This window comes from Peromyscus leucopus, chromosome 19 (genome assembly GCF_004664715.2).
Source record: "Peromyscus leucopus breed LL Stock chromosome 19, UCI_PerLeu_2.1, whole genome shotgun sequence".
Lineage (NCBI taxonomy): Eukaryota > Metazoa > Chordata > Mammalia > Rodentia > Cricetidae > Peromyscus > Peromyscus leucopus.
Window position 1 is genome coordinate 55,943,015 of NC_051079.1, and position 26,205 is coordinate 55,969,219.

The following is a 26,205-nucleotide window of genomic DNA, read 5'->3' on the forward strand; positions in this document are numbered from 1 at the left end:
TTCCTTGCATCAAGCTTGATATTCTTTCTTCCACTTGACCCATTTTGTTGATGAAGCTTTCCATTGAGTTTTTTTTTTCCCAACTGAATTTTATTTCAAATTTTATTCCATTTTAGGTTTTCTTCAGAAATCCCATCTCTATTACATTCTCTTTTTGCATCTTGAATTGCTTTCTAATTTTATTCAAGATCTAGAATTTATACTTATACACTTTGAATTCTTCGATATTTTTATCTGATTTTTTGAAATCATTATCTTGTGCTTTAACTAAGTGGCTTTTCTCAGGGAACGTTATTGCCCTGCTTATTCTTGTTGTTTGTGTTTTGATGATAGATCCTAGACTTTAGAGTTATGTCATTGGTGCTATTTCTTGGTATGGATATCTGATTCCACCATTGTTGAATGAGTGTTTAGAAGTTTACTGTTACTACAAGTTCAGACTGTGGACAAGTTGATTGGCACTTGGGGGGCAGTCTTGGGGCAAGTCTGTGTTGATGTATTGATGGAGTGCCAGAAATAGCATCAGCTCAGCTAGGAATAATGTAATTTCTAAGACCATGAACAAACTTTCTATAGGGTTAGAAGATGCCAGCTGCCAGTCTCCATAAATCTGTAGAGACTGTGCTGAGTTCTACAGTTGGTCCTTGGGTGGCAAATGCTAGGTCACAGTGTGAGTAGGCAATGCTCCCTAGAGGTGAGGCACAGAATTCCAAACTGTCCTCAGGTAGAGGTGGTTGGGGTACAGTACAGGCTTGGTGTCTTATCTAGTATTGGGGCACAGGATGCCATGCAGTACCCTGGTATCCTGGTGAGTAGGGTGGTGGCTAGGTTCAGGGGATTCCTGATTGGGGTTGGGGTCTCAGGATGTCATGAGGTCTCTGAGAAGCACAGTGAATGGTATGGCTAACTGCTGTGCAAGCAGGTGGATATATGAATTCTGGGGATTCTTGCCTGTCCTTGGGTTCATGAGACACCATGGTTTCTCTGGGCAGTAAGACAGGTGTTTTTGGTGGGTAGATGGGAGGGCTGACTTTTGAGTTTGTAGGGTTGCTATGGATATCGCTCTATATAAATAAAACACTGCTTGGCCAATAGCCAGGCAGGAAGTATAGGCAGGACTAACATAGAGGAGAATTGAGGAAACAGGAAGGGAAGGGAGAGACCTGCCAGCTGCCGCCATGACAAGCAAAATGTAAGGTACTGGTAAGACACGAGCCACGTGACAACTTATAGATTAATACAAATGGGTTAATTTAAGGTAAAAGAACTAGATAGCTAGAAGCCTGAGCCATTAGGCCAAACAGTTTAAATAATATAAGAGTCTGTGTGTTTATTTTATAAATGGGCTCCGGAACTGGCGGGGTTGGCAGGAGTTGGAGAGAAAACTCTCCAGCTACATAGGGTATCACTGGTCAGTTATTTATTAAAAAGAAGTCATCTCTGAACACATGTTACATAATAGTAGCACTAAGTGGACCCAAATAGTTTATGTGTATACATAACAATACTAATTAAAGCAACAAGTTCATGAATTTGAGAAGGAGTGCATAGGGGGAGTTGACGGGGGGGGGGGCAGCATGAGGAGGGGACAGGAAGAAGTGGAAATGATGCAAATATCACACTTATGTATGGAATTCTAAAAAATTTAAATAAAAAGGAAATTAAGATATGAACAGAATAGCTATAAGCCATGCTTATTTCAAAGAGGGATAAGAGATTTGGTATTGGGGTGTCAAGACTTATTTTCCCAATATAGATAGGACTTTTGTGGGGTCTATTAAAATCCACTGTTGGTCATAGCAGAAAGAGCTAACTTGAAGGGCTTTTGGAGGAAAGATATAATCTCACCAAGGGGGCAGGTTGGGACAAGTAAGGCGGTTTGCTTGATTAAATAGAGAACTTTTATTTAAGAGTTTTGTCAGATATATTGGCAGCACATGCCTCTGAGACCTCTATGTTATCTTGGAATTAGAGGTGATTATGTGTGTGAGGGAGATTGTTTTTGTCCTATCTAGTGTATGTTCTTTAGTCCAACACAAAGATCTCTGATCCTTAATCCCTCCTTGAAATAGTCTTGGATTCTAGCTACTTCTTTCATACTTCAATTTCCTCTTTTAAAAAAATGACTGGCCAATTACAATTCCACCTAGACATCACCACATGCCTTAACTGCTTAGTTGCATGATTAAAAGGTCACCACAGGTATGTACTTTTCCCTGTGGGAGGGGACCTTAATACAAATGGGAGCCTGACTTCAGAGGTTGATGTTTGCAAGAGTGAGGAGACGATTTAGATATGAGATTGCTGGAAGAAGTGAGAAATTTAGCAAGTGAGGAGTTCTATTGATACTGGTTAAAAGGAATGAAAGCATCCTGATTAAAGACTGCTATCAGTACCAGAGTATGGTAGACTAGAAACTGGAGTCTAGACTGGACAATGTATTCAGTACAGAAAAAGTAACTCTTGTGTCAATAAAGAATATACTTCTGGTCTCTTCCATATCTAGGGTTATTTGTTCCTTATCCATACAGATGAAACTATGGAAGCCTCAGGGCCCTACCAGTCCTTGGTTTAGTTAGGGTTTATATTGCAGTGATAAAGACCATGACCAAAGCCAACTTAGAGAGGAAAAAGTTTATTTCATCTTATATTCTTGGTAACAAATCATCACTGAAAGAAGTCAAGGTAGGAGTCCAAGTAGGCCAGACATCTGGAGGCAAGACCTAAGCAAAGGCTACGGAAGGATGCTGCTGTCCTGGCTTGCTCTCCATGGCCTTCCAAGCCTGCTTTCTTATACAGCCCAGGACCACCAGCCAAATGGGCTGGGCCTTCCCACATCAATCATTAATTAAGAAAATCCCCACAGGCTTGCTTACAGGCCAGTTATGAAAGCATTTTATCTATCAAGGTTTCCTCTTTTCAGGTGACTCTAGCTTGTGTCATGTTGAAAAAAAAATATCCAACACTGTCTTCATCAGGGAGGCCCTTCTTTCCTTGATGGACTCCTCCAAGTCCAGGAACAGCGTTAGGGGCATTGATCCTTCTTTAGGTTTGACCTAAGGATGAAAGGTCCTTGGGTTGAGATCTCCTTCCATCCTGAGGGAGAAAGGGATATTCCCACTTCTAGTGGGTCTCAACTTTGCAGATTGGACATAGCTCCCAGGGAGAGGCACAGCTTATTGGCTTTGCTATTCTTAGTTAAAATGTCCTGGCTAACCACAGTGGTAATACGAAGAGTTCTTTGGAATAGGAGCTGGATATATTGCTGTGGAAACAATGAGGTGGCTGCTAGATAAGACTCTCAGATTTTCTGCCTTGAGCAGAGAGTATGCTGTGGTCATACACTGAACTTTTAATTTATTCCTCCTCCTCCCTCCCCAGGTCATCCTTTGTAGCCATTGGGGTCTTTACCTGCTTATTAAAGATCTTAAATCTGCGTCTAATTAGATGGGGAAAGAAGCCATGTTCCTGGTTGAGTTTTTAAGCTTTCATCTAATATCTATAGAGACTTGACTAATAGGTTGCACAGCCAGAAGAGCTTGGTATTCCCAACTCTTGGTGTTCAGGTTCATACACTTCTTCAGATTTTAGGTAGCCTACATGGGAAGGCATTAGGGTTATCAGAAGTTTCCCATGTTATCTTTCATAACTTGCTATATAGTTCATGTGTTTGATAAAGGACCTTTTCACAGAAAGGTGGTTATATAGTCTCAGTGAGTCTTTCTTTCATCATTTCCTGCATTTGTGCTCAGATATGCTCAGTAGGGCTCCATTTTATGTGCATCAATGCTGCCTAAGCTGGCCGTAAATGGGTGACAAGCATGAACGTTATCAACCTAGGTACACACTAAAGAGGGACTCTTCTGCATGCATTTGCAGGTGGCTAGGATGATACAGATGTCTTACAGGTTAGGTCAAAAGCCTTTTGAAGTCATTAACAAAGATAGATTCTAGATAAATGACTCTAGCTTGAATTGTGTTGGGGACAGATATGCAGAAAAAGACCCCATAGCTACCTTGTGAAAGAGAAGGGTATTCTCGGAGGGAGAGAGGCTTTTGTTTCCCGAGTTGCTTTATGAAGTTCCAGAGTGAGTGAGGTGAAAAGTTTGTCTGGGTAAAGGGGATAGTTGGAAAGAGATCTGCAGGTAGAAAGGAAGAAGGGAGAAGGGAAGAAAGAGATGGGTGGGAGCAGAGTTACCAGGTGAGGGATGGCTAATGACAGAGAGGTTGGTGGTGGTTGGGAATGGGCTTGAGTCTGCACAAAAGAAGAGTCATTAATGATGGCATCTGTGGCTGAGCGTGGGGGAGATGAGCTGGTGTAAGAGAATGTAGATGGTAAGCAGGACATCTTTCTCAGAGTTCAGGGTCTGTGACAAGGCTATAAGAGATCCCAGAGTCCGTTTTTAAATGACTATAAAAGTTATCTAACTAGTGGATGCAGTTAAAGCTCAATGTGCCACAAGGTGCAAGTATTCCTGGCATGATAGTGGGCATGAGGGCCAACTTTTTATTACAAAATTTTTCCTTTTTCTTTTTGAGAGTCTATGGATTAATTTAGACCAAGTTTTTAAAATACACCTCACAGTTCCATTAGAGGGAATAAGTACATGGGACCCATTTTGTGGCTCCTACTGGAAGAGCATTGTTTACCCAGAGGTCACCTTTGAGGGTAAAAGACCTCTCTGGCTGTCAGATATGAGACCTGGACCCTCTGCACTGACTCACCTGAGGTCTGTTGGGATTACTCCTGAAAATAATTATTCTTTCAACTCACAGAGGTAAAAGTCAGGCAGTGCCAAACCCATTTGGTTGGTCAGGCCAGACATACCTAAAATAGAAAATTTTGCAAACTGAAACTGGCCAGGAGTCAGTCATGAGGGAAATAGAGCATTCATTGCTTCAAAGAATGCGAAAGCACGGCTACCTGTAGGTTTATTGGATCAGACTGAGAGGAGGGGGGGGGGATGAACACCATCAGCCACAGGCTGTTGCCTTCTACTCTAGAGAACAGTGGCAAATGCCAGGAAAATGAAAAAAGAGGCGAGTAGGGGAGGGAAGAAAGACCACACAGAACGTGTGTTGAGTCTCTCCCAGATAGGCAGCCACTGCCAGCCATGTCACCTGTTAAAAGTTAGGTCCTCCCAGAAGGAAGGCAGACTGGATCCTGATGAACTGTTGTGGACTATTCTCCTTTTTATCCCGCTGTTGGGTTCTACCAAAGGCAGCCTGGCCCAGGGCTCTTCCACTGCAAACAGAAAGCAAGGGGCTCCACGGCAGGCTGAAAGGCACCCCTTAGCTTGCATTCTGACGGGTGACGTAGCCTGGCATCACAACTCAAGAGACCGAGCAGCTGCAGCCAGAGACCTTCAGCTGTTCACAGAGCGATCAGCCAACCACCACAAGCGTCAGAGGGAAGAGGGAGCAGAGCCAATGGAAGCAAAGAGAATTACACGAACCATCCAAGTGTCGCCATGGGAACAACGCCGACTGTCCAAATGCCTGATGGTAAAAGTGTTTACCAGACTAGAAGAGCTATAAATGTGTTTTCATAAAGGGAATACTCTGTGGGAAGGGTGGGTAAATTCTGAGAGAGAATTACCTCCCTGAATAGAATGGGAGAACTTTTACAGCAGCTAAGAAAAGTTATTTGGTCTTATGTGTCAACTGTATGCGGTTGTATCCAGACAGATAAGTGAGCATCATACTCACTAGCTTGTTAAGTAGCAAAATGCACAGCACTATTTGTCTTCCTTGACATTGGCTATTAGGATAAGGTTCCGTGGGTCATTAGGAGTTAGGTTGTAGATGCTTGCAAGTGATGTCACTTGTCACTGGGGGGCGGGTTCCAAGTGGACAGGGTAAGATTGTGAAAGTACAGGAACTTCTTTTATTTTGGCTCTTTCCTCTACACCAGTGCTTCTCAGCCTTCCTAATGCTGCTATCCTTTAATACAATTCCTCGTGTAGTGGTGATCCCCAGCCATAAAGTTGTTTTGTTGCTACTTCATAACTGCAATTTTTCTACTGTTTTGAACAGTAATGGGGTTGCCACCCACAGGTTGAGAATTGCTACTCTACACTAAATACTTAATCACAATGTAAACTCTTATCACAGTATTTTCCCCAGTTTTGTTGACTGCCTGTAAGGGGAAGTTCTTGTTGCTGTCTAGACACAATCAAATTATTTAGTCATCTTAGCCATGGGGATAATTTTTTTTCATGTTGTCCCAACTCTCTTAGGTTACTTATCACCAAAGAGGCAGGTTTTTATAGGTAAGTAGAAGACAGCATTTGGGAGAGGATACAACTTAAGTCTTTATCTCTGCTTAAAAAAAAATCCCACACTGCTAAATCCTCTAGAAAATGGAAGGATAAATTAGGGGCAGATAAAAAAGACTCTTCGTAGGCTATATACGAGTGCTTAGAACTCATTACTTCAATATGTGGTACAGCTTCTACCAAAATAAAACTCTCTTAAATAGCTAAATTATCCTTTTTCATAACTCATGCCCATTTCCTGACAGAGCACATAAAACCAACTGTTTTTCTAGTTATAACTCTGTCATGGATTTTTTCATTTCTGATATATATATATATATATATATATCAGAAATATATATATATAGGCTTAAGTTTTATATATATATGCAAAAGTGGCAAGTGTAAACTCCAATATGAAGCTACAAAGTTTCTGTTTCAAGTAGCTATTCCAATTATATAGAAGTTCTCTGAAATGTATAGACTTTGGGCCTCGTTAATTTTGGTGTGTGATTTTTTTATTTGCAAGTTATTTATAATAAAGTTTATAAAGTTAAAAAAGAAGTAAGTTAGTTAAGTTTATTAATAACTCAAACAAAAGAAATACTATTCTGGAGGGTGTTCTTGATCTTTAAAAAGATCTCCTGCACCCATTTCTCCTTGTTTCAACAGAATTTTGAAGAAAATGGTTAAAATCTGAGCTACTAGAGAAAGTGAAGAAATGTACTTTCAAGGTGTCAGGGGGAGCAGAATGCTTGTAGCCTTACGCTACCTGGGCATCCGATCTCAAATACAAGTTCAACTTTCTTCTGTCTCCCTTGACACAGTTTCAAATCTTACACTGCACCTAAGGGGATCTAGCCTGAGGCTGGAGATAAGAATTTTTTTAGACTCTTAAGATTTAGAGACTGCTCTGACTGACTCACTGGCTTCTTGCCTTCCAGTCAAGCATCTACCTCTAACTTCAAGTGACCTGTGCCCCGGTCCTGTCCCTCGTAGCTGCCAGGCTGCTCTGGCTCCACCTGTGCCCCAGAGCCTCTCCGTAGTGAAGCTCTTTAGCTTTCACATCATTATTGTGTCATTTAATCCTTGCTGGCAGTCTGATGCCAGAGATCAAGGTGACCTGAGGAGACCTGTGCAGGTGCAGTCCCTACTGGGACTCTTGTGGCTGTTGGATACAGTAGCTGCCAACCAAATTGATACAGGGATTTGAAGTTACATTCAAACCAGGTGAGATGGATAGTACAGGCTTTGGGAAGTGTGCCCAACAAACTATTCAACGTTTTTGTTTGATACAAACATGTACTTATACTAATAAAAGAAAAAAAATGTTGCTTTTTTCCCCCTCATATGGCGGCAAGACAGTTGTTTGCCACTTCTTTAATGGCAAGAGTCAGAGAAGCAGATGTTGGCACCTTCAGAGTGAAGGTCTCCCGCCGGTATGGATCACTGCCAAATAGATGAAAATCCTTTCTTTAACTACAGGTTAAGAAGTAGCCATATAAATAGAACAAATAGAATTTCTTTCTTTTCTTTTTAATAAAAAATACATTTGTGGAAAGAGTAGATCATGCATTTTATTCATTTTTTATATAAATTTAATTTTTTCTGAGAATTTGATACATGAGTACTGCATTGGCATCATTTCTACCCCCCTATTCCCTACAGCTCCTCTCATGTTATTTCTGCTCCCTCTCAAATTCATGACCTTTTCTTCCATAATTATTACTTTTTATTCCTTACAATTCATTATCTTCCATTTAAAAATATTTACTAAATCATTTTAGTATAAAATCTTTGAATATATAAAATATGATTCAGAATAAGTCTTGTCAAATGACGTACTTTAGTTTTATTTATAATTTCTATAATATCATACTATTTGTAGTTTGTAAAGACTGATCAGTTTTAAAAAATTAATTAATATAATATACTCCACTAATAATTTAACAAATGACCTGCTGTTGCTGAAGATACATTAAAAGGTTGATGTTCATTTATGATAAAAGCACTGTTAGGAAACTATGTACGGAAAGAATAGCTTCACTTTGGTAAAACATAACTTTAAGAAAAATAAGCACCATATTGAAAAATTTTAAAAATGTATTTCTACTTAAATTTAGGAGAAACATGAAGAGTCCCTCAATCTCTGTTTCCTTTCACCACTGTATTGTGGACTCCAGCCAGAGAACAGGACGGGGAAAATAAGGGCTCTACTTGCAAATACTTATCAGTGTTCACCTAGGAATCTCCAAGGCAGATCAGTGAAACACATGAGCGAGATTTCACGAGACACAAATAGTGAACTGTAGGAAATCTACTCAGTTTCATGAGTAGTCAGAGATGGGCATCAGACACCTGTCAGTTCGCCAAGACTTTGAGAGCATAATGAATTGGTGAAGATACAGCCACACTGGAATTTCTGCACCTCAGTGGTGAGAATGTGGATTGGCATAACCATTTTGGAAAATGGTTTTCAATTCTCTAGTTAAATTGAAGTGTGTCTATTCAATGAACATAGTCTGAAGAAACTGTTTTGCATGTTCACGTACAGGAATGTTCATAGAGGCATCACTAGTATAACTAGCAATCTGGGTAAACCTAAATAGCAGACAGTAACAAAAGAACAAAGTATTAATTCATACAATGAAATAACACATATCAATGAAAAACAGGCATTCTCACTACTGGGAGGTAGTATAAGCCAGATGTATTATAAGGTAGGTTAGCCCCTGTGAAACTATCTATATCTTTATCTATATCTATATCATATATATATATATACATATACATATATATGTATATACAGAGATCCCTTAAAAACTAAAAATACATATACTTTATGACCTGACTATATCATTCCTTGGTATTCACCTGAAGTATCCAAGTCAACCTGTCACATACATACTTGCCCATCAAGTTTTTAATCACTGCATTATTTACAACAGCATTTATTGAACCAACCCAGATGCTCAACAAATAAAGACAATGTGGCCCAGCACACGGGGTCACAGGAGAGTGGTCTTGGTTTTCCCATACTCAAAAACATGATTCTGACTCCGATTCTCTCTTTCATCCCTTATCTCTCTCCTTCCTCCCTCCTTTCCCTCCATGCTTCCTACCCTCTCTTCCTTCTTTTGATATAAAATACATTTTGAGAGGTGTTATTCGTATTTTTGGACAGATGCTCCCAATTTGGCCATGCTTTTTCTAATACAGTACATATTATATATTTCTGAATAGGACTCAAACAGGTTAAAATTTGATTTCATCCTTTGAAATTTTTGCTTTTAAAGCTTGAGGAGACTGAAGCAGGAAGAGATTTTAAGAGTAAGTGGGATTCTGAGTAAGCAAAGAAGACTCATAGTGAAGATTCATTTATTCTTAGAAACTCAAAAGCTGGCTACATAAGCGATGGGCTGTTTAGCTGTGGCAATTAGTTAGCATCTTCATCTTATAAGAACACTAACTATAGTTTCTATACTGAGTCACTCTCTATTGCGGTTTAGGTAAATGATCCTCATATGTTAAAGATTTGGTCTGTAGTTTCCTGCGACCAGAAAGTGGCCTTTAAAAGGTTAGGTCTAGTGGGAAATCTTAGTTCACTGAGGTTTTACCATAAAGAGGATTATCAGATACCCATCTTTTCCTCTTTGCCATGGATTTCTGGATGCCATGAGTGTTTTGCTACATGCTTCTATTGAGATGTGTGTTTCACCATAGGCCCCACCAACAGTCAGGTTCCATGAACCAAAACCTCTCAATCTATGAGCAGAAATAAATCTTTCCTCTTTCAAAGCTGATCGATTGCACGTATTTGCCACAGAAATAGAAATCTAACCAACACATTTAGTTAGATAGTTAGAAGTTTAAAGAGTACTTTAACTTCTAGAGAATTGGTTTCCCTGGCTTCCAGCTTGGAAAGGCCTCCAAGGACAGTTTTGCTAGGTACCCACAAAAGAACAAGTATCTGCTTAACCCAAAGTCTTCACATTTGTATTGCTATGTATATATTGTATACTGTCCTTTCTAGCCCATCATTTCATCTCTCTACATAAAATATAAAGTTTGCAGCTGCAGCAAGACTGTTAATTAGAAAACCAGCTAAAGGAAACACTAATCAGTGGGATCATCCCCTTCTTTTAAAGAAAGAAAGGCTGGTCAGAAGTATCAGCACTTGCCCATCATGCCATTTGGTCCCTTTACAATACTGAAATGAGAGATCAAAAATTCTACTGATACCTGTTGCAGGAGAGCATCTTTTTGAATGCATCCCTGAGCTCTGGGCTCCTGAAGGCATAAATAAAGGGGTCAATGACTGCATTGCACATGATCAACATGCCATTGACCTGGAAGAGAGACATGTAGCAAACACAGTAAGGGTTATTTGGGCAGAAGGTCATTAAGAGGACATGGAGGACAAAGGGGGCCCAACAGAAGATGAAGACTCCTAGAAGGATGGTCAGTGTGATGGCACCTTTCATGTTGGCTCTAGGAAGAGTGGAGATCTTCCTAGCATGGGAGCGGGCAAGTAAGAACATATGAATGTAGAGACACAGGATGAAAACCAGCATCAAAGGGAAGAGGGATGTGAAGGTGATCACTGTGGGGACATGGTGGGAAAGATCACCATGGCAATGCCGCTCCCCGTGCAGAATATCCAGATAACCGCTAGGGTGATGATGGTGCGGCGCATGGTCACAATGCTGTGGTATTGCAGGGCGTGGAAGATGGTGATGTAGCGGTCAGCAGCAATCACAGACAGGCTGAAGATAGAGCCCAGCAAAGAGAGGACGAACATGCAGTCGATGATGTCATCTGCCGTACTTTCAAAATTGCCACGAGGCTTGAGATAACCCCGGTTTCTGAACATGATGAGGATATTTTCCAAGATCTTATACAGACTGCCCAGCATGTCAGAAATAGCCAAACTGCAGATGAAGAAGTACATGGGAGACTGGAGGTTCTTATTCTTGACCACAGCCAGGAGGACAATCAGGTTCTCCAGAACTCCAATGATGGAGATGGTGAAAAATATCTCTTCTGGCAAAACCACATCAGGGCAGTCTGAGTTGTTTCTTGCCGTGTCATTGGTATGTTCATACGAATTGATAATGTGCTTCATTTTTCCTGCTTGGGGTTCAGACAGGGATGGTGCTTGGACCTGACCAGACAGAAATCTTGATTGGCTCTTCAGAGTATTTTCTTTGGGTGGGAAGATCTGAGGTTAAAGAAAAGACATAAAAAACATGCATTTGAGAAAGACTACAGAATAAAAACAAACGGCATTAGCTTTAGGAAAAGTATATTCCTTCCATAAACTATTATACTGTGGTAATTTAAATACAACATTTTATTAAGCCCTTGTATCAACCAACTTACGAGTAACATCTGCAGTGGAATTTTGAGTCCTAAGATAATGAATGAAAAAGCATCTCTTGCTCTTTCTCCATTCCCTTTTACCCTATGAATGTAGTTGTGTATGATAGATGTGAGCAAATGCCAGTAAGCCCTTGGATGAGAGAAGAATGAGAGGAAGGAGAGGTGTATGGAGAAAATGGAAAATGCACAATCTTCTCCACCTTGAAGGTCATGATGGAGTCTGTGAACTGATGTGACTTGTAGAGATCCTTTCTTTTTCATTCCTTTATCTTTCTGAGCCACAGCCTGTCTGTACAGTCTGTGTGATAATAATGAAGGTGTTAATGAGCCTTCCCAAAAGATGACCATAGATATATGTTATTACTTCAATTTCAGAGCTCTTAGGACCTGGGTTTAGTGGTGTGCCTCTGTAGTCCCAACCACTCAAGAAGCCAGAGTGGGAAGATCACTTGAACTCATGATTTCAACACCAGCCTGAGTAGCAGAAAGAGAATGTCTCAAAGCAAAAGCAAGACCCAAAGACAAAGAAACAGAAAACAAGCAAGGATCTCTTGGCATGACTGGTATCTCTGGAGACATCTAATAATTTTCATAATGCCTCTAGCTGCACTCCCCCCCCCCCCAAAAAAAAGCTAGATTCTGTGCTTTTCAGGCTCCGTTGCATCTTTCCAATGATTAACCATTTCCAGGTCAGTCAAGGTATGTAGCAATTCCTCTGTGGCCTGGAGGCTTCTGATTTATTGCTCCTCTGGAGACCAACTAGATTTCCTTGTGCTGCATGGCTGAGTGACTTCTTATCAGGTATTCAGATTTTGACTGCTGACAGTTTTGTTCCCCTATCTTACAGAGTGTGGTAGTTTGAATGTAATTGGTCCCCATCAGCTCGTAGGGAGTGGCACTATTAGGAGGTGTGGCTTTGTTGGAGGTGTGGTCTTGTTGGAGGAAGTATGTCACTGTAGAGACAGGCTTAGAGGTCTCATATATGCTCAAGATACTGCCCAGAGTCTCAGTCTACTTCCTGTTGCCTTTTGATCAAGATCTAGCCAGCACCATGTCTGCCTGCATGCTGCCATGCTCCCCTCCATGATGGTAATGCATTGAATCTCTGAAACTGTAAGCTAGCCCAATTAAAGGTTTTCCTTTATAAGAGTTGCTGTGGTCATGGTGTCTCTTCACAGCAATAGAAACCCTAAGACACAGAGCCGGTGTAGGTTCCCGGGAACAGGACTGAAGTGGCTTGTGCAGGCTGGCAAATATGCCAGGCTAAGCTGAAGAAAGGAATGTGTGCCTGTTAGGGGTGGGGTGAGACTTTCTGAAATTACCTTTGAGTGAACAAGGGGTTCTCTCAGCATTTCTTATCCTCAACTAACGTCTTCATTTCTGCTCTTAGGCTTTTCTTATTAGACATGAAACCACTGAAGGGAGCTGAACAAACCTCCACCTGACTCGACTTCGAATTCGATTTACTCCTGTGTCACACGTGGAGTCCATATCTCTGTAGTGACAGAGGAGCCTAAATGAAGCTGTGTATTTCTCTCTACTGGGGTGAGTTTGGGGGGATGGGGGTAAACAAGCTGATCTGTAGGGATGCTAGTGCTGATGTTAGAAGGCAGTAGCGTGAATTTCCTACCATTGTGGCTGTTGCTACAATGAAATGCGGGGAGTTCTGACTTGAAGCTTCATGATTTCTCTATTTTACAGCCTCATTACTATTTATATTGAGCAGTTGATTGTCCTATCTGACTTAGAAGGACCTTGGGGGCACCAATATCAGGTATGCTACCAAAACATCTTCCAATAATGCCCCGTCCCTCAGTCACCCAAGTTTGAAAAACGAGCTCACTGGCTAAGGGAAAGTTTTGAAATTACCAACAAAATGGAAAATTTCAACATTTTTTTGTTGTTGTCTTTCTCATCTTAAAATTAGGACTTTGATTTTTGTTCAATGCATTTTAATCATATTTACTCCCATTCCTCCAGCCCCTCCCATATCCTTCCCCTTCTTCCATACCCACACAACCTTGGGTCCTCTTTTTAATTAAAAACAAAAACTAGTCAGCACAGTTGGTACTCCACAGGTACTCGTGTACATATGGCCTTCTACGGGATCATCTGCTGGCCTATTGAGGCCACACCCTCAAAGAAAACAGTCTCTCTCTCTCTCTCTCTCTCTCTCTCTCTCTCTCTCTCTCTCTCTCTCTCTCTCTCCTCTCTCTCTCTCAGCAGTGATCTATTGTCAGTAGCTCCTCAAGTAGGAATGGGATTTCATGTGCCACTTCCCTCTCTATGTTAGGATTTAGTCTGCCTTGAGCTTGTGTATTTATGTCTTGTATATGCTGTCATAATTACTATGAGCTCATATGTGCAACTGCCATGCTGTGTCTGAAAAACACCATTCCCTTGTAGTCATCTACTGCCTCTGGCTTTTTCAGTCTTTCTACTCCCTCCTGCACAATGATCCCTGAGCCTTGGAAGGAGGGGGTGTAATATAAATGTCCCATGGAGAGATGAACATTCCTTAGTTTTTCATCCTCTGCACCTTGATCAGTTATAGGTCTCGGGTGTTAATCTCCATCTACTGCAAAAAGAAGCTTCTCTTTTGAGGGTTGAGAGACGTACTAATGTATGGGTGCATTAGGGGGATGGCTTAATACTATTCCCATTTAGCAGGTTTGTTTAGCCATAGGTCTTTGGCTTGCATGATGGCGCCAATATGGGTTTCAATATACGGAGCAGGCTTTAAAACTAATCAGAAAGTGGTTGGTTACTGCTATGATCCTCATACCACTATTGTACCAGTGGGCATATCATGCCATGCTGGCTGGTCATTATTGTACCTTGCAAAATTCACATCTGGGTAAAATTTGTGATTAGTTTTCTCCTCTAGTAGCATACAAAGCACCTTATAGCACCATGAAAGCTATCTGGTAGGGATGAAGCTTCCAAGTGAGCACCAGCTTGATTTCTCCATGTTCTGATGACTCAAGTATATATTGTCTTCAGCAATAGAGTCTTACTGTCAAATTTTGAGCCTAGCCAATAGCAATGACAATAACCTTTAATGTTTGGGAGGACAGTCTATGGGACCTTATGGTCCAACAACTCCAAAAGAGGTAATCCATTCCCGACATTGGGCTTTTTATTTGTTAGCATGTGGTACCCAGTGGGGGCATTGTTGCCCCTTTATGGGGCAATTCCATTTAATTTCTTTATATATGTGTATATATATTAATATGTAGAATATACAAAGACCTAAAAAACCTAAACATTAAAAAGAACCCACAACCCAGTTAAGAAATGAGGCATGGTACTAAACAGAGGGTTTATCAAAACATGAAATACAAATGGCTGAGAAACTTTTTAAAAATGTTCAGCATCCTTAGCAATCATGGAAATGCAAAACTACATTAAGATTTTATATTACCCCAGTCAGAATGTCTAAGATCAAACAAACCAAAACAAACTCCAAATGATGATGGATGCTGGTGTGAGTATGGGGAAAAAGGAACACTTATTCATCACTAGTACCAATGCAAACTGGTGCCGTCACTATAAAAATCAATGTGGAGAGTTCTCTAAAAGCTAGAACTATATCTACCACACAACTCAGTTATAGCACTCAGGCATATTCTCTAACATCTCTAAGTCCCACTAAAGATACACCTGCACATCCAAGTTTGTTGCTGCTCTATTCACAACAGCCAAGAAGTGGAAACAGCCAAGATGTCCATTAACTGGTGAATGGATTTAAAAAAAGTAGAATGTTTACACAATGAAATATTGTTCAGCTGTGAAGAAAAACAAAAAAATATGAAATTTATGAGTGAATGAAGGGAACTGGAAACAATCATTTAGGTAATCCAGAAAACACAAACTTTACACATTTTCTCTCATTAGTGGATTTTAACTTTGAATCTTCAGATATTATATGTTCCATTCAGAATAACATAGAGCTCTCAGGAAATTAGGAAGGAAACCTGGGGGAGATTTCCAGAGAGGGGAGATAGAATACAGTGGTATAGAGGGATACATGGGGACAATGGAGCAAGAAAGGCTGATGAGTGGGAATGGGAGGGCAGAACAGAGGAAGGGATATGGGGAGGGCATAAGAACATTGAAGACATTTTGAAAAAGCTGTGTGGAAACCCTCTGCTGCAGAAGTTTCATACAATGCATACATGAGATGATGTAGACATTTCAAATGCTATAGATACATTTGCTATCACTCTTACGTAGACTCTGAAAAGGTTGAGCTCAGAGAAGTTGGTAACATAACAGTGGTTTAGGGAAGTGAATGAAGAGTGCTTGGTCAAGGGGATCTGGAATGGGTTACAGTTAAATAGAGAGCCATGTTCTGGCGTTTTCTTGTATGGTAAGGTGACTGTGTATCAGTATTATGATTGTTAATAGCATATTTCAAAAGAGCCAGAAGAAAAGATTTTGAATGTTCATATATATATATATATTTCTAGATGCTCTTGGGGATGTTCCTGAGAGTGTCTAGCCCTCTGGTTCTAAATATGTGTGTGTGTGTGTGTGTGTGTGTGTGTGTGTGTGTGTGTGTGTATGTGTTTCTAAGCTTTCATCTCCAAGGAGGGCTGTGATTGTGGATGCAGGCTGCAGCTTTGATGGGAGCCTGAGCTGCTGCTGGATCTACAAGTGGGTGGGTGGGACTAGAGATTTGGCTGGCACTAGGTCTTATTGCTGGAGCTGAGTTTGTTGTATCTTCAAATGCTACAGATTGAACTGGGTCTGTGGCTTTTCTTGATGGAAATGGACTAGTGGTTGCTGAAGCCTGGGCTTGGGCAGTCAGCACCACACCCAGAGCTTCCCCAGGCCCCATCAAGACTGGAGAAGGTCTGGGGAGATACTGGAGGAGCTGAGTTGAGGGAGGGAGCTAACAGCTGATAGATAGGCCTGGGCACACAGGACCACCAGTGGCAGGGGCATTGACAGGGACAGAGCACTTGTTCTGCTGCACTGACAGCTGGCTGCCCCTCCTTGATTCCCTGCATTTCTAGATGCTCTTGGGGATGTTCCTGAGAGTATCTAGCCCTCTGGTTCTAAAAATTATATATATTTTTATAATTTATATATATAATTTTTTATTAAAAGAAAAAAGATTTTCTTTCCTTTTACATACCAACCTGTTCCCCCTCCCTCCTCTTCTCCCGCTCCCCCCATCCTACCCCCATCCTACTCCCATCTCCTCTTCATAAAGGATAGGGCCTCCCTTGGGTAGTCAACACAGGCTGTTATATCATGTTGGGGCTAGACCTAGCCCCTCCCTCCTGCATCAAGGCTGAGTAAAGTGTCCCACCATAGGGAATGGGCTCTAAAAAGCCAGTTCCTGTACCCAGGATAAGTCCTGGTCCCATTGCCAGGGAACACACAAACACATCAAGCCACACAACTTTCACCCACATTCAGAGGGCCTCATTTGGTCCCATGCATGCTCTCCAGCTGTCAGTCCAGAATCCATGAGCTCCCACTAGCTTGGGTCAGCTATTTCTGTGGTTTTTCCCATTGCGATTCTGACCCCCCTTGCTCTTATAATCCTTCCTCCCTCTCTTCAACTGAACTCCAGGATCTTGGCCAAGTGCTTGGCCGTGGGTCTCTGCATCTGCTTCCATCAGTCAATGGATGTAGGTTCTATGATGACAATTAGGGTAGACACCAATCTGAGTGCAGGAGAAGGCTAGTTCAAAAACCCTCTCCACCATTACTAAGAGTCTTAGCTGGGGACAATCTTGAGAGTTCCTGGGGTTTTCCCTTGCTGCAGATTTCTCCCTGTCTCCTTAATGGTACACTCTGTCAACCACACTTGGAGCTAGTACTCTTTCAAGGCAATCCTTTGCCCCAGCTCCATACATTGCTTATAAGTGGGAAACTTTCAGAATCTGAATCTGAGATATGCTTCCAGCTCACACCTTGTTCCTTGGTGTATGTGGTGTGGTCACTCTGCTCCTTGCTTGGAGCCTTGAGGGGAACTTGAGGCCCTGGAGGGACTTGGGGAACTGGGAGACAAGGTGGATCTGAGGGACATGGGCAAACCTGGAAACTTGGGTTCACTAGGGGTCCTGGAGGCATTTCTAGACCTGCAGGTAATGGGGATATTTGGAGGTAATGGGGGCATTAGGGGGCCTGGAGGCATTTGGAGACCTGGGGGCACTGGAGGTCTTGAGAGCAAATGTGTATTTGCAAACATTGGGGGATCCTCCTCCATTGGAACATCTAGGAAATCAGTAGGATCCTGCATTTTGGCACACTCTGTTCAGGTGTTTGAGGATTCTGTCACAGGACCTGGGGCTTGTCACCTCTGATTGTTGGGTCCACCCTTCCCACCCACTCTGCAGCTTCCCCACCATGCAATCCTGCAACCAATTTTGATTCTTCTTGCCCTGAAATCATAAATATGTAAGTTGATATATATGCTGATTACCCAAGTTTGAGCACCGCACACAATGCATTTGCATGTATCAAATCATCACATTGTTTCCCATAAAGATGCATCACTGCTATGCATGCATAAAAACTATTATGAAGAAACTAACTTTAGTGTCAACATAAAAATTAAATTTGTAGCTTGCACAATTAACAAAATGTATAAAATGATCCTCTTTGAAAGGCTATTATTCTTCATGAGTTCTTCTTGTTTCCAGAACAAAATTTCATTTTAAAAATAACTGGGACACAGGGCAAGCATGTAGCCCAGTTAGTAAAGTGTTGCCTAGCACACTCAAAGTGATGATTTCCCCCCTTAGCTCCACCTAAATGGGCTTGGTGACACATGCCTGTAATCCTAGCAGTTGGAAATGGAGGTAGGAGGATGTGAAGTTCAAGGCCATCCTCAGCTACATAGCGAGTCTGAGGCTAGTCTGGCCTCATGAGGCCCTGTCTTAAAACAACACCAGCAATGAACACTTCGAGATGGAAGTCAGTGAGTCACAAATTTGATACCAGCCTGGGTAACACAGTGAGTTCAAAGGTTACATGAAGTACATTTTAAAACATGATATCTGTGAAATATTCCAAACAACAATCACTATATTGTTCTAATCAATGAAAGTTAGACATTATATATAATTTTTAAAAGGCATAAAAGCTTTTAAAAACATATTACTTCCAACCTCCTAACTAGAAAATTTGTTATCACTAAAAGTCTAGAGCAAGAAGTCAACAGAAATTGACAGCCACAGGTCTGTGATACTACCCACCTTCAAGACCTAAAACCCTGGTTGACTTGTGACTCAAGGTTCCTAAACAAATAATCAAGGATGTGCAAAAAAATGCTTGCACTAAATATTCATTTAGATTTTTTTTATAATCATATAAAATTAAAATACTAGTAATTTGTCATCAATGATAGATTAAATTCTGCCAGATCTATAAGGCAGTTATGATTAAAACCAGTTCTGTGGTATAGAGTATGTATATATGTATGTATGTATGTATGTATGTATGTATGACACACATACACATGCATATACACACAAAATTAGTCCTTGGTGTTTTTAGATTCTATATATGCTAGGGATTGAAAATATTAAAAAACAGTTGAAACTATACTAAACATGTAGACATGCTTCCTTGTTACCATTCCCTAAAGAGCATAAGAACTACTGATATAGCTCTTTCATTGTATTAGATATTAGAATTAATCCAGAGAAAACGTAAAGTATGTAGGAGGGTGTGTATTGACTCTAGAGAAATCCTATGCCATTTACTTCAAGACTTGCACATCTGTGGATTTCTGCATTCATTAGGGATCCTGGATCCAGTACCCCATTGATAGTAAAGAACGCTGGAAATATCAATTTCATGTAAAAATTGCAAAATTTCCTAGATGTACATTAAATCTTAGTGGTGTGTGCTCAGTTGTAGAGTAATTGCTTGGCATGTATGAAGCTATGTATTTGAGCCTTAGTACTGAAAAAAATTAATGATTAGTGTTGATTGGCAGAATTATGAGTTATTTTAAAACATTTTATTTTAGAAAAGTTTTGAGTTTATAGAAAGATATGGATGTCATTGAGTTCTCATATATGCCCACACCTAGTTTCCAGTTATTAACATCTTCAATTACTGTGATCCACTTGTCACAATTAATGGACCAATAGAACAACATTATTATTAACCTAAAGTCTGAGTTTTACATTTCCTTCGTGGTTTACAAATTTCTGTCCTGGAATCTCTCATCCAGTATAATATTTTGCCTTTACTCACCATGTTAATTAGGCTCCTCTTGGCTGTGAAAATTTCCAAGACTCCTCTTTAAAATGATCTTGATAATTTTATGGATTACTAGTAAAATGTTTTGTAGAAGTTGTCAAACTTTCTTTTGTAGAATGTTTTTCTAACAATTGGACTGAGGTTATGGTTTTGAGAGTGAAGCCCACAAGAGGTAAAGCATCATTGTCATCATGTTGTATCAAATGACATACCATCAACAAGACTCTTCAGTGTTGATGTAGGTCATACGACCTAAATAGAATAGAGTTTTCAGACTTCCCACTGTGTGTTTATTCCCCTCTTTACCATTTCCAGAGGGTACTCTTTAGAAGGAAGTCACTGGGCACACTTCATTCTTCAGAGATGGACTATAACATTATACTTATTTGAGAGTAGAGGACTACGCTGGTTAAGGTTGTCCATTTGACAAACTCTAGCATAACCTGTAGATTATCATGGTCACATTAATTGATGTGGGAAGACCCATCTTTACTGTGGGAAGGACTATCCCCCTGCAGAAGATCCTGTGCTATATAAAGTAGAGAAAGCGAGCTGAGCACCAGCGAGTACTCTTGCTGTTTCTTGACTGTGTATGTGATGTGACTAGCTGCTCCATCTACCTTAACGTGGCTCCCAGAATGGACTTGATCTTGAGCTGCGAGTCAGAAAAACCCTTTCTCCCTTGAGTTCCTTTAGTCAGAGTATTTTGTCACAGTCCCAAGAAAAATGGCCAAGACAAGGATCTATCTAAGTTATTGGGAATGCATGTATATGAGAGATTTATCTATCATATCTTACTTACATATTCTTTCAATCACTTGTTTATATTACTTCGGACGTATGGCTATTCATTTTATATTTTAAGTTATAATGCAAAGCAACTTTACTTATTTTGTTGCTTAAAAATTTTCAACTTTTGCTACTGAATATTCTTTCAGTTGGCATATTTGTCCTTTTGCCACACCCTCATCATTGTGGGGTTTTGGAGCATTTACTCAGTACTCCAAGATACTCCAGGCTCATATTACTATTTCTTGTTACACCCCTAGTAACTTCTAGAATTGCTGTTTTTTTTCCCATTGGAGATGGATGTGAGAAAACTAGAACCAAGTTCTAAGTATGTTTATTGCTAATGGGGTATCATTTAATGTGTGTGTGTGTGTGTGTGTGTGTGTGTGTGTGTGTGTACAGGTATGTGTGTATGTATGTGTGTACAGGTATGTGTGTATGTATGTGTATGCTTATGCATGTGCAGACTAAGGATTAACCTCCACTCATCCCTCAGGAGCTGTCTACCTTGTGTTACCAGAGAGTCTCTCTTGCTGGGATCCTTGCTTGCAGATTAGGCTAGGCTGGCTGGCCGGTAAGTCCCAAGGATCCCACTGTAAGATGGTGCTGTGACTACAAACATGCGCCACCCTGTTTTATGTGGGTGCTGAGGACTGAACTCAGGTCCTCATTCTTGTGCTGCAAGCATTTCAGTACCTGAGCTGTCTCCCCAGGCTTCCACTTGTATTTTTCTAAGCCCAACTTGTCTGATTTTCTTATATGAATGGTTATCTGGGTATCAAATCAAGAAAGGGAAGGCCAAATCTCTAACACCACTAAGATTTAATGTACATCTTCTAGGAAATTTTGCAATATTTTTCATGAAATAGATACTTCCAGCCTCCTTCACTATCAATGGGTTACTGGATCCAGGATCCCTAATGGATGTGGAAATCCACAGACGTGCAAGTCTTGAAGTAAATGGCATAGTTTATTTAGAATTTGTGTGTGTGTGTAAGGTGAAAGGTGAAAGGTCAGCTTCTAGGTCTATTTCTCTCCCATTTAAAATACCCAGTTGTTCCAGTACCGATTATTAAAGTCTGTTTTTTTTTTTTTTTTAAACCTAATTTCTCTTGTATCTTTGCTTAAATCATCTGGCTATATTCATGTGGGTCTACTTCTGCTCTATTTCTTCAGAACTACCCAGTCTAACTGTAGCTTTCATCCATAAATCTTGAAGTAGTGAAATATCACACTGTAATGGGATTGTTTTTGTTTTGTTTGGGGACAGGGTCCTGATATGTGGCCCAATTCCATCTGCAATTTGGCTCTCCTACCTTGATCTCCTGGGTGCCGGGATCATAGGCATGAGCCACCATGCTGAGTTATACTTGTAGATGGTATTAAGGAAGACTATTAAAGAAGTAGAAGGATGCCCTGCTAACAGGCTTACTGCTTCTTTTGCTGGGTTCAGGATTCCTAAGACTAGCTCATGTCTACTCTCCTTGGTTTTGCAGAAAAGCTCCGTAGAGCCCCCAAGGAGTGGCTGCACACTGACTCCAGCACACACCCACTGACTTCTGTGGGGAAATCTCCACCACAGGCTTTAAAGGGAGCCTCTTTCTGCACAGTCAGAGGAATGCAAGTTTTAGCATTTGACCACACTGGGCAGAGCAGGACATCTTAGCAAGCAGCAAGACCAGGGAAACGGGACGGAAGTGAGAGATGAGCGTGCCTGGCCAGCTAAGCTTACCCTTTCTACTGCTAGATGGACCAAGAACCCAGGTACTTCTGGGAGCTGGGGTACCTCTCCTGGGAGGACAGCCCCTGCACTAACTTTTTCTGCCTTGGCTGACCTTAACCTTGGCTGCCTAGACTCTCCCCACCCCCTGCTGATCTTGCTTTCCTGACCAGCATCAGGCACTTCACCTCCTCCCTGCTGGGCTTGGTGGCTTCATAAAGTACCAGCTCTGCTGGGAAGTACAGGTTAAGTCTTAATTGTTCTCATATGTTCCTTCACCCCGCCATGTTGGATTCCATGCCATTCACCTATTGCTAGTACTTTGTGCTGAACTTTAAAATGAATCTTCTTAACCAGGCTCCTCACAACCAGGACAAAAGATGCCACTGCGACTTGTCATTCTCCCCCACCCCCATCCCACCCAGCTCTCAGGTCCCTCTGGGTCCCAGGGAGTCTTGCTTCTGTGCCTCTCTGTACCTTGCACAGGGCGATATTTCTGGGCACGGAGCCCTCCAGCTACTTTCAGGCGGGAGCTCCGACGTCTGCAAATTGCCAGCTCCGACAAGTGTTCCTGTTGATAAGAGCTGCCCTGCTAGTCTCAAGCCCAGACAGCACAAGGGAAAAAAAAAATCTTGGTGCAGAGAAAGGAATACCAAGTGACACTGCTTAGAAAAATGCCATGAAAAGTCAGTTCAATGAAATGTTCGGAGTAAAACAAACCTAGAGATATTGATGAGAAGTCTCTGTGGGGTCTTAAAGAACGAATAAGCTGTCTTAAGTTGCTGTAAGGACTCGAGAAGCAAATCTCTTTCTCTGATAGGAGAGATGCAGAAGCAACTGAGAGGCGCACTGCCTTTTGAAGCTACTCACCCAGTTTCTGCCCTCCCTTGTCCTGTCCCTGGCCTGAGGAGGGTCCCCTCACAAAAAGGCTTGCGGCTCTCTGCAACCTCACAGACTTGTTTCTTTGCTGGAGCGGATGTGAAGTTTCCTGTCAGCAACATGTTCTTGTTCTAGGGGCTCCCCAGGCCCCACTCGAACTTCAACTTGTAACTAGGAATCTGGGAAACAGTGCAACAGTGTTGCTCAATGCATGAATGAGTGAGCAGAAACCCTTCACTCCTGGGAATGCAGAGGAGGAGGCCTCTTCTTTAGTCTCTCTCCAGGCCTTGCTCTCAGCACCTCTGGGTACCCCTCCCCATTCGCATCCCTTTTGGACTTACATTGTAGGACAGCCACTCAAGCCAGGTGGTGAGTGGATGCGGATTCCGAGTGATTGTCACTTTGGGGAACATGTGACAATGAATATGCCTAACTCTTATTTATTCTATGCCTCCAGTTGCTCCCCCAAGGTAGAGAACTCCTGAAAAGCAGAGCAGTTGCACATGAGCCACATGGTCGTGTGTGTGTGTGTGTGTGTGCCAGCGGTAGATTGGTCAGAGTGGCAGGGAGCCATCGTGTGCTGACTCCCCTGGTCTTGGGGCAGACAAACTCTCCGGTTTCTAAACACAGAAAGGTTAACCAGGTAAGAGGATGATTCAGGAAGAGGTGAAAGTGAGTGATATTATTTTCATCCCTTGTCTCATTAGCAAAGCCATGCTAATTCTTGAGTGGAGTTTGGTAATAATTTAAAGACTAACAGAGAAACTAATAAATTCATTAGTAGGGAGGAAAATTTCAGTTAGATGAAGAATAGATTTTATTTTCATATTTTAATTAAAAATAAGATACTTCCTTAAGAAGGATGAAATACCATAGTTAAGAGGATTTGGAAGCATTGCGATGTAACTTTTTCTTTCTAGCTGTTCTATTCAGGGTTCAAAGCACTTAAGAAGCTGAGAAATTTGTACAAAATATGCTTACCTTCAGCTCTGAAGTAGGATCTTTCTGGCCAAGATGGCTGAGAAGGAATGAGCTTTGAAGAAGAGGAAGCAAATGACCCCTGAGCTCTGAAGAAGAGCAAGCAAATGATTCTTGGACCAGAAAAGGCCGGAACAAATGCATCACTGGGAGACAGCTACTTGTTGTCATAACCTTGAGTAAATGTCACTTGAAATGAACTGCAATCTTCTGGTAACACAGAGTTAGAGAAGCCAAAGGAAAGACTCTGATGAAGGCAGTATTCCTGGGTCTAGATAGACAAGATTCTTTTCACTGACCCTGACAAAGTCTGTAGCAGATTGTGGAACTGTAATCTTTGTTTTTAAACATCATTTTAGGATTGCATTTTCTTTTTCTTTTCTTTTCTTTCTTTCTTTTTTGTTTTGTTTTGTTTTTGTTGAGACAGGGTTTCTCTCTGTAGCTTTGGAGCCTGTCTTGGACTAGCGCTATAGACTAGGCTGGCCTCAAACTCACAGAGATCCGCCTGGCTCTGCCTCCCGAGTGCTGGGATTAAAGGCGTGCGCCACCACTGCCCGGCGCATTTCATTTTTTCAAGGAAGGAGTTAGTTCATAAGTTGGGATTTTCAGGAAATTGTTCTGGAAATGATTGTTTTAAAGTTATAAGTAAACCTCCCAAGACCTTCATCTTGTGAACACTTGATTCATTAACCTCATTGAGAATAAGAAAATAACCCTATCATCCATATTTCATAAGACAAATAATGGGGCAAAAGGACTTGTGTGCTCAAGGGCACACTGTGGGGCTTGGGCCAAAATAAAAAAGAAACCCCAAATCTTCCTGTTTTTCCAGTTCTTCTCTGCCTCAAACTGTTATGAAAACATTATTAATAGTTTGTTATCCAAAGCAAAATTGTTCAGTTTGGGGGACTGCAACGTTATTTTCTGTTTGCCAAGGTCTTCAGGGAAGGGCTGCTTTTGATATAAGGACATCGACTTGTGATGTGTGTGTGTGTGTGTGTGTGTGTGTGTGTGTGTGTGTGTGTGTGTGTAGTGTATTAGAGATTGAATCCCAGACCTCACAAATTCTAGGTCTGTACTCTACCAGGAGTCACATGCCCAGGCCCAACCTGAATTTTAAATGTGGACTGGGTTAAGTTTTGGTTGGATCTGGTCTTATAGACTGAGATGCGGCAGATGAACTCTATGACCAATGTTTCAATGGCACCACTATTTTGCTTATAATTAATTCCTGTTCACTCTCAAGACGGGATGGAACAAGAGAAAGCCAGGACATGCACAAGGCTTTCCTGCATGTTGATTTTTTTCACCACCCTGTTTAAAGTTAGTCTCTTCCTCCTGGGAAAGGAAAAGAGAGGAGAGGAAGACAGGGAAAGGCTAGAGTAGAGACCACAGGGACAAAGGCGAGGGAGGAGATGAGAGGGGGCCATGCTATTTAACAGCGGACAGAATCCTGGGCATCAGAATGTAACTAACAAATGTTTTTCCTGAAATATGCTGTTGAGGCAACAATAATTTATACAGCGTTTTCTATGTTCTAGCTGTGACTGTTTGTCTAAGGTTTTGCATATGTGATCATTTCATCTTCATAGCATTGGGGGCTGGGGGTACGATCCAGTGATGCTTGCCCAACATAAGCAAGGCTCTGAATTTTATCCTCAGCACCACATTTTTAAAATCTCTTGAATTTGGTCTGTAGCATCAGATTTTTAAATCTCTTGCAACATGTGTGAGGTGAACTTTACCGCCTATTATGATGAGGCAGAGACCATGATAAACAGTTCTGATTTTCTTCTAAGGATGAGAAGACACCTCAGCAGCTTTAGAAAGTGGGTGATTCAACCTAATTCAGTGAAAAGTATCTCTTTGGCTGCTTGTGGAGGATACATGGTCGGGATAAAAAAAGTCGAGGTGGACGGCAGTAGAGGTAGAATCTTTGTAGGGTATGCTGAGGGAGAGAATGGGAAA

The 26,205-nt window shown here is 41.3% G+C and overlaps 1 protein-coding gene across 1 annotated transcript; it reads right to left on the reverse strand.

The window, feature by feature from the left end:
- Positions 1-6,822: 6,822 nt before the first annotated feature.
- Mc2r (melanocortin 2 receptor) lies at positions 6,823-24,395 on the reverse strand. Its single transcript, XM_037197188.1, is given in 3 exon segments — positions 6,823-10,878; positions 10,881-11,478; positions 24,241-24,395. Coding segments are annotated over 3 exon segments (1,128 nt in total). The 5' UTR covers positions 24,382-24,395; the 3' UTR covers positions 6,823-10,489.
- Positions 24,396-26,205: the final 1,810 nt, after the last annotated feature.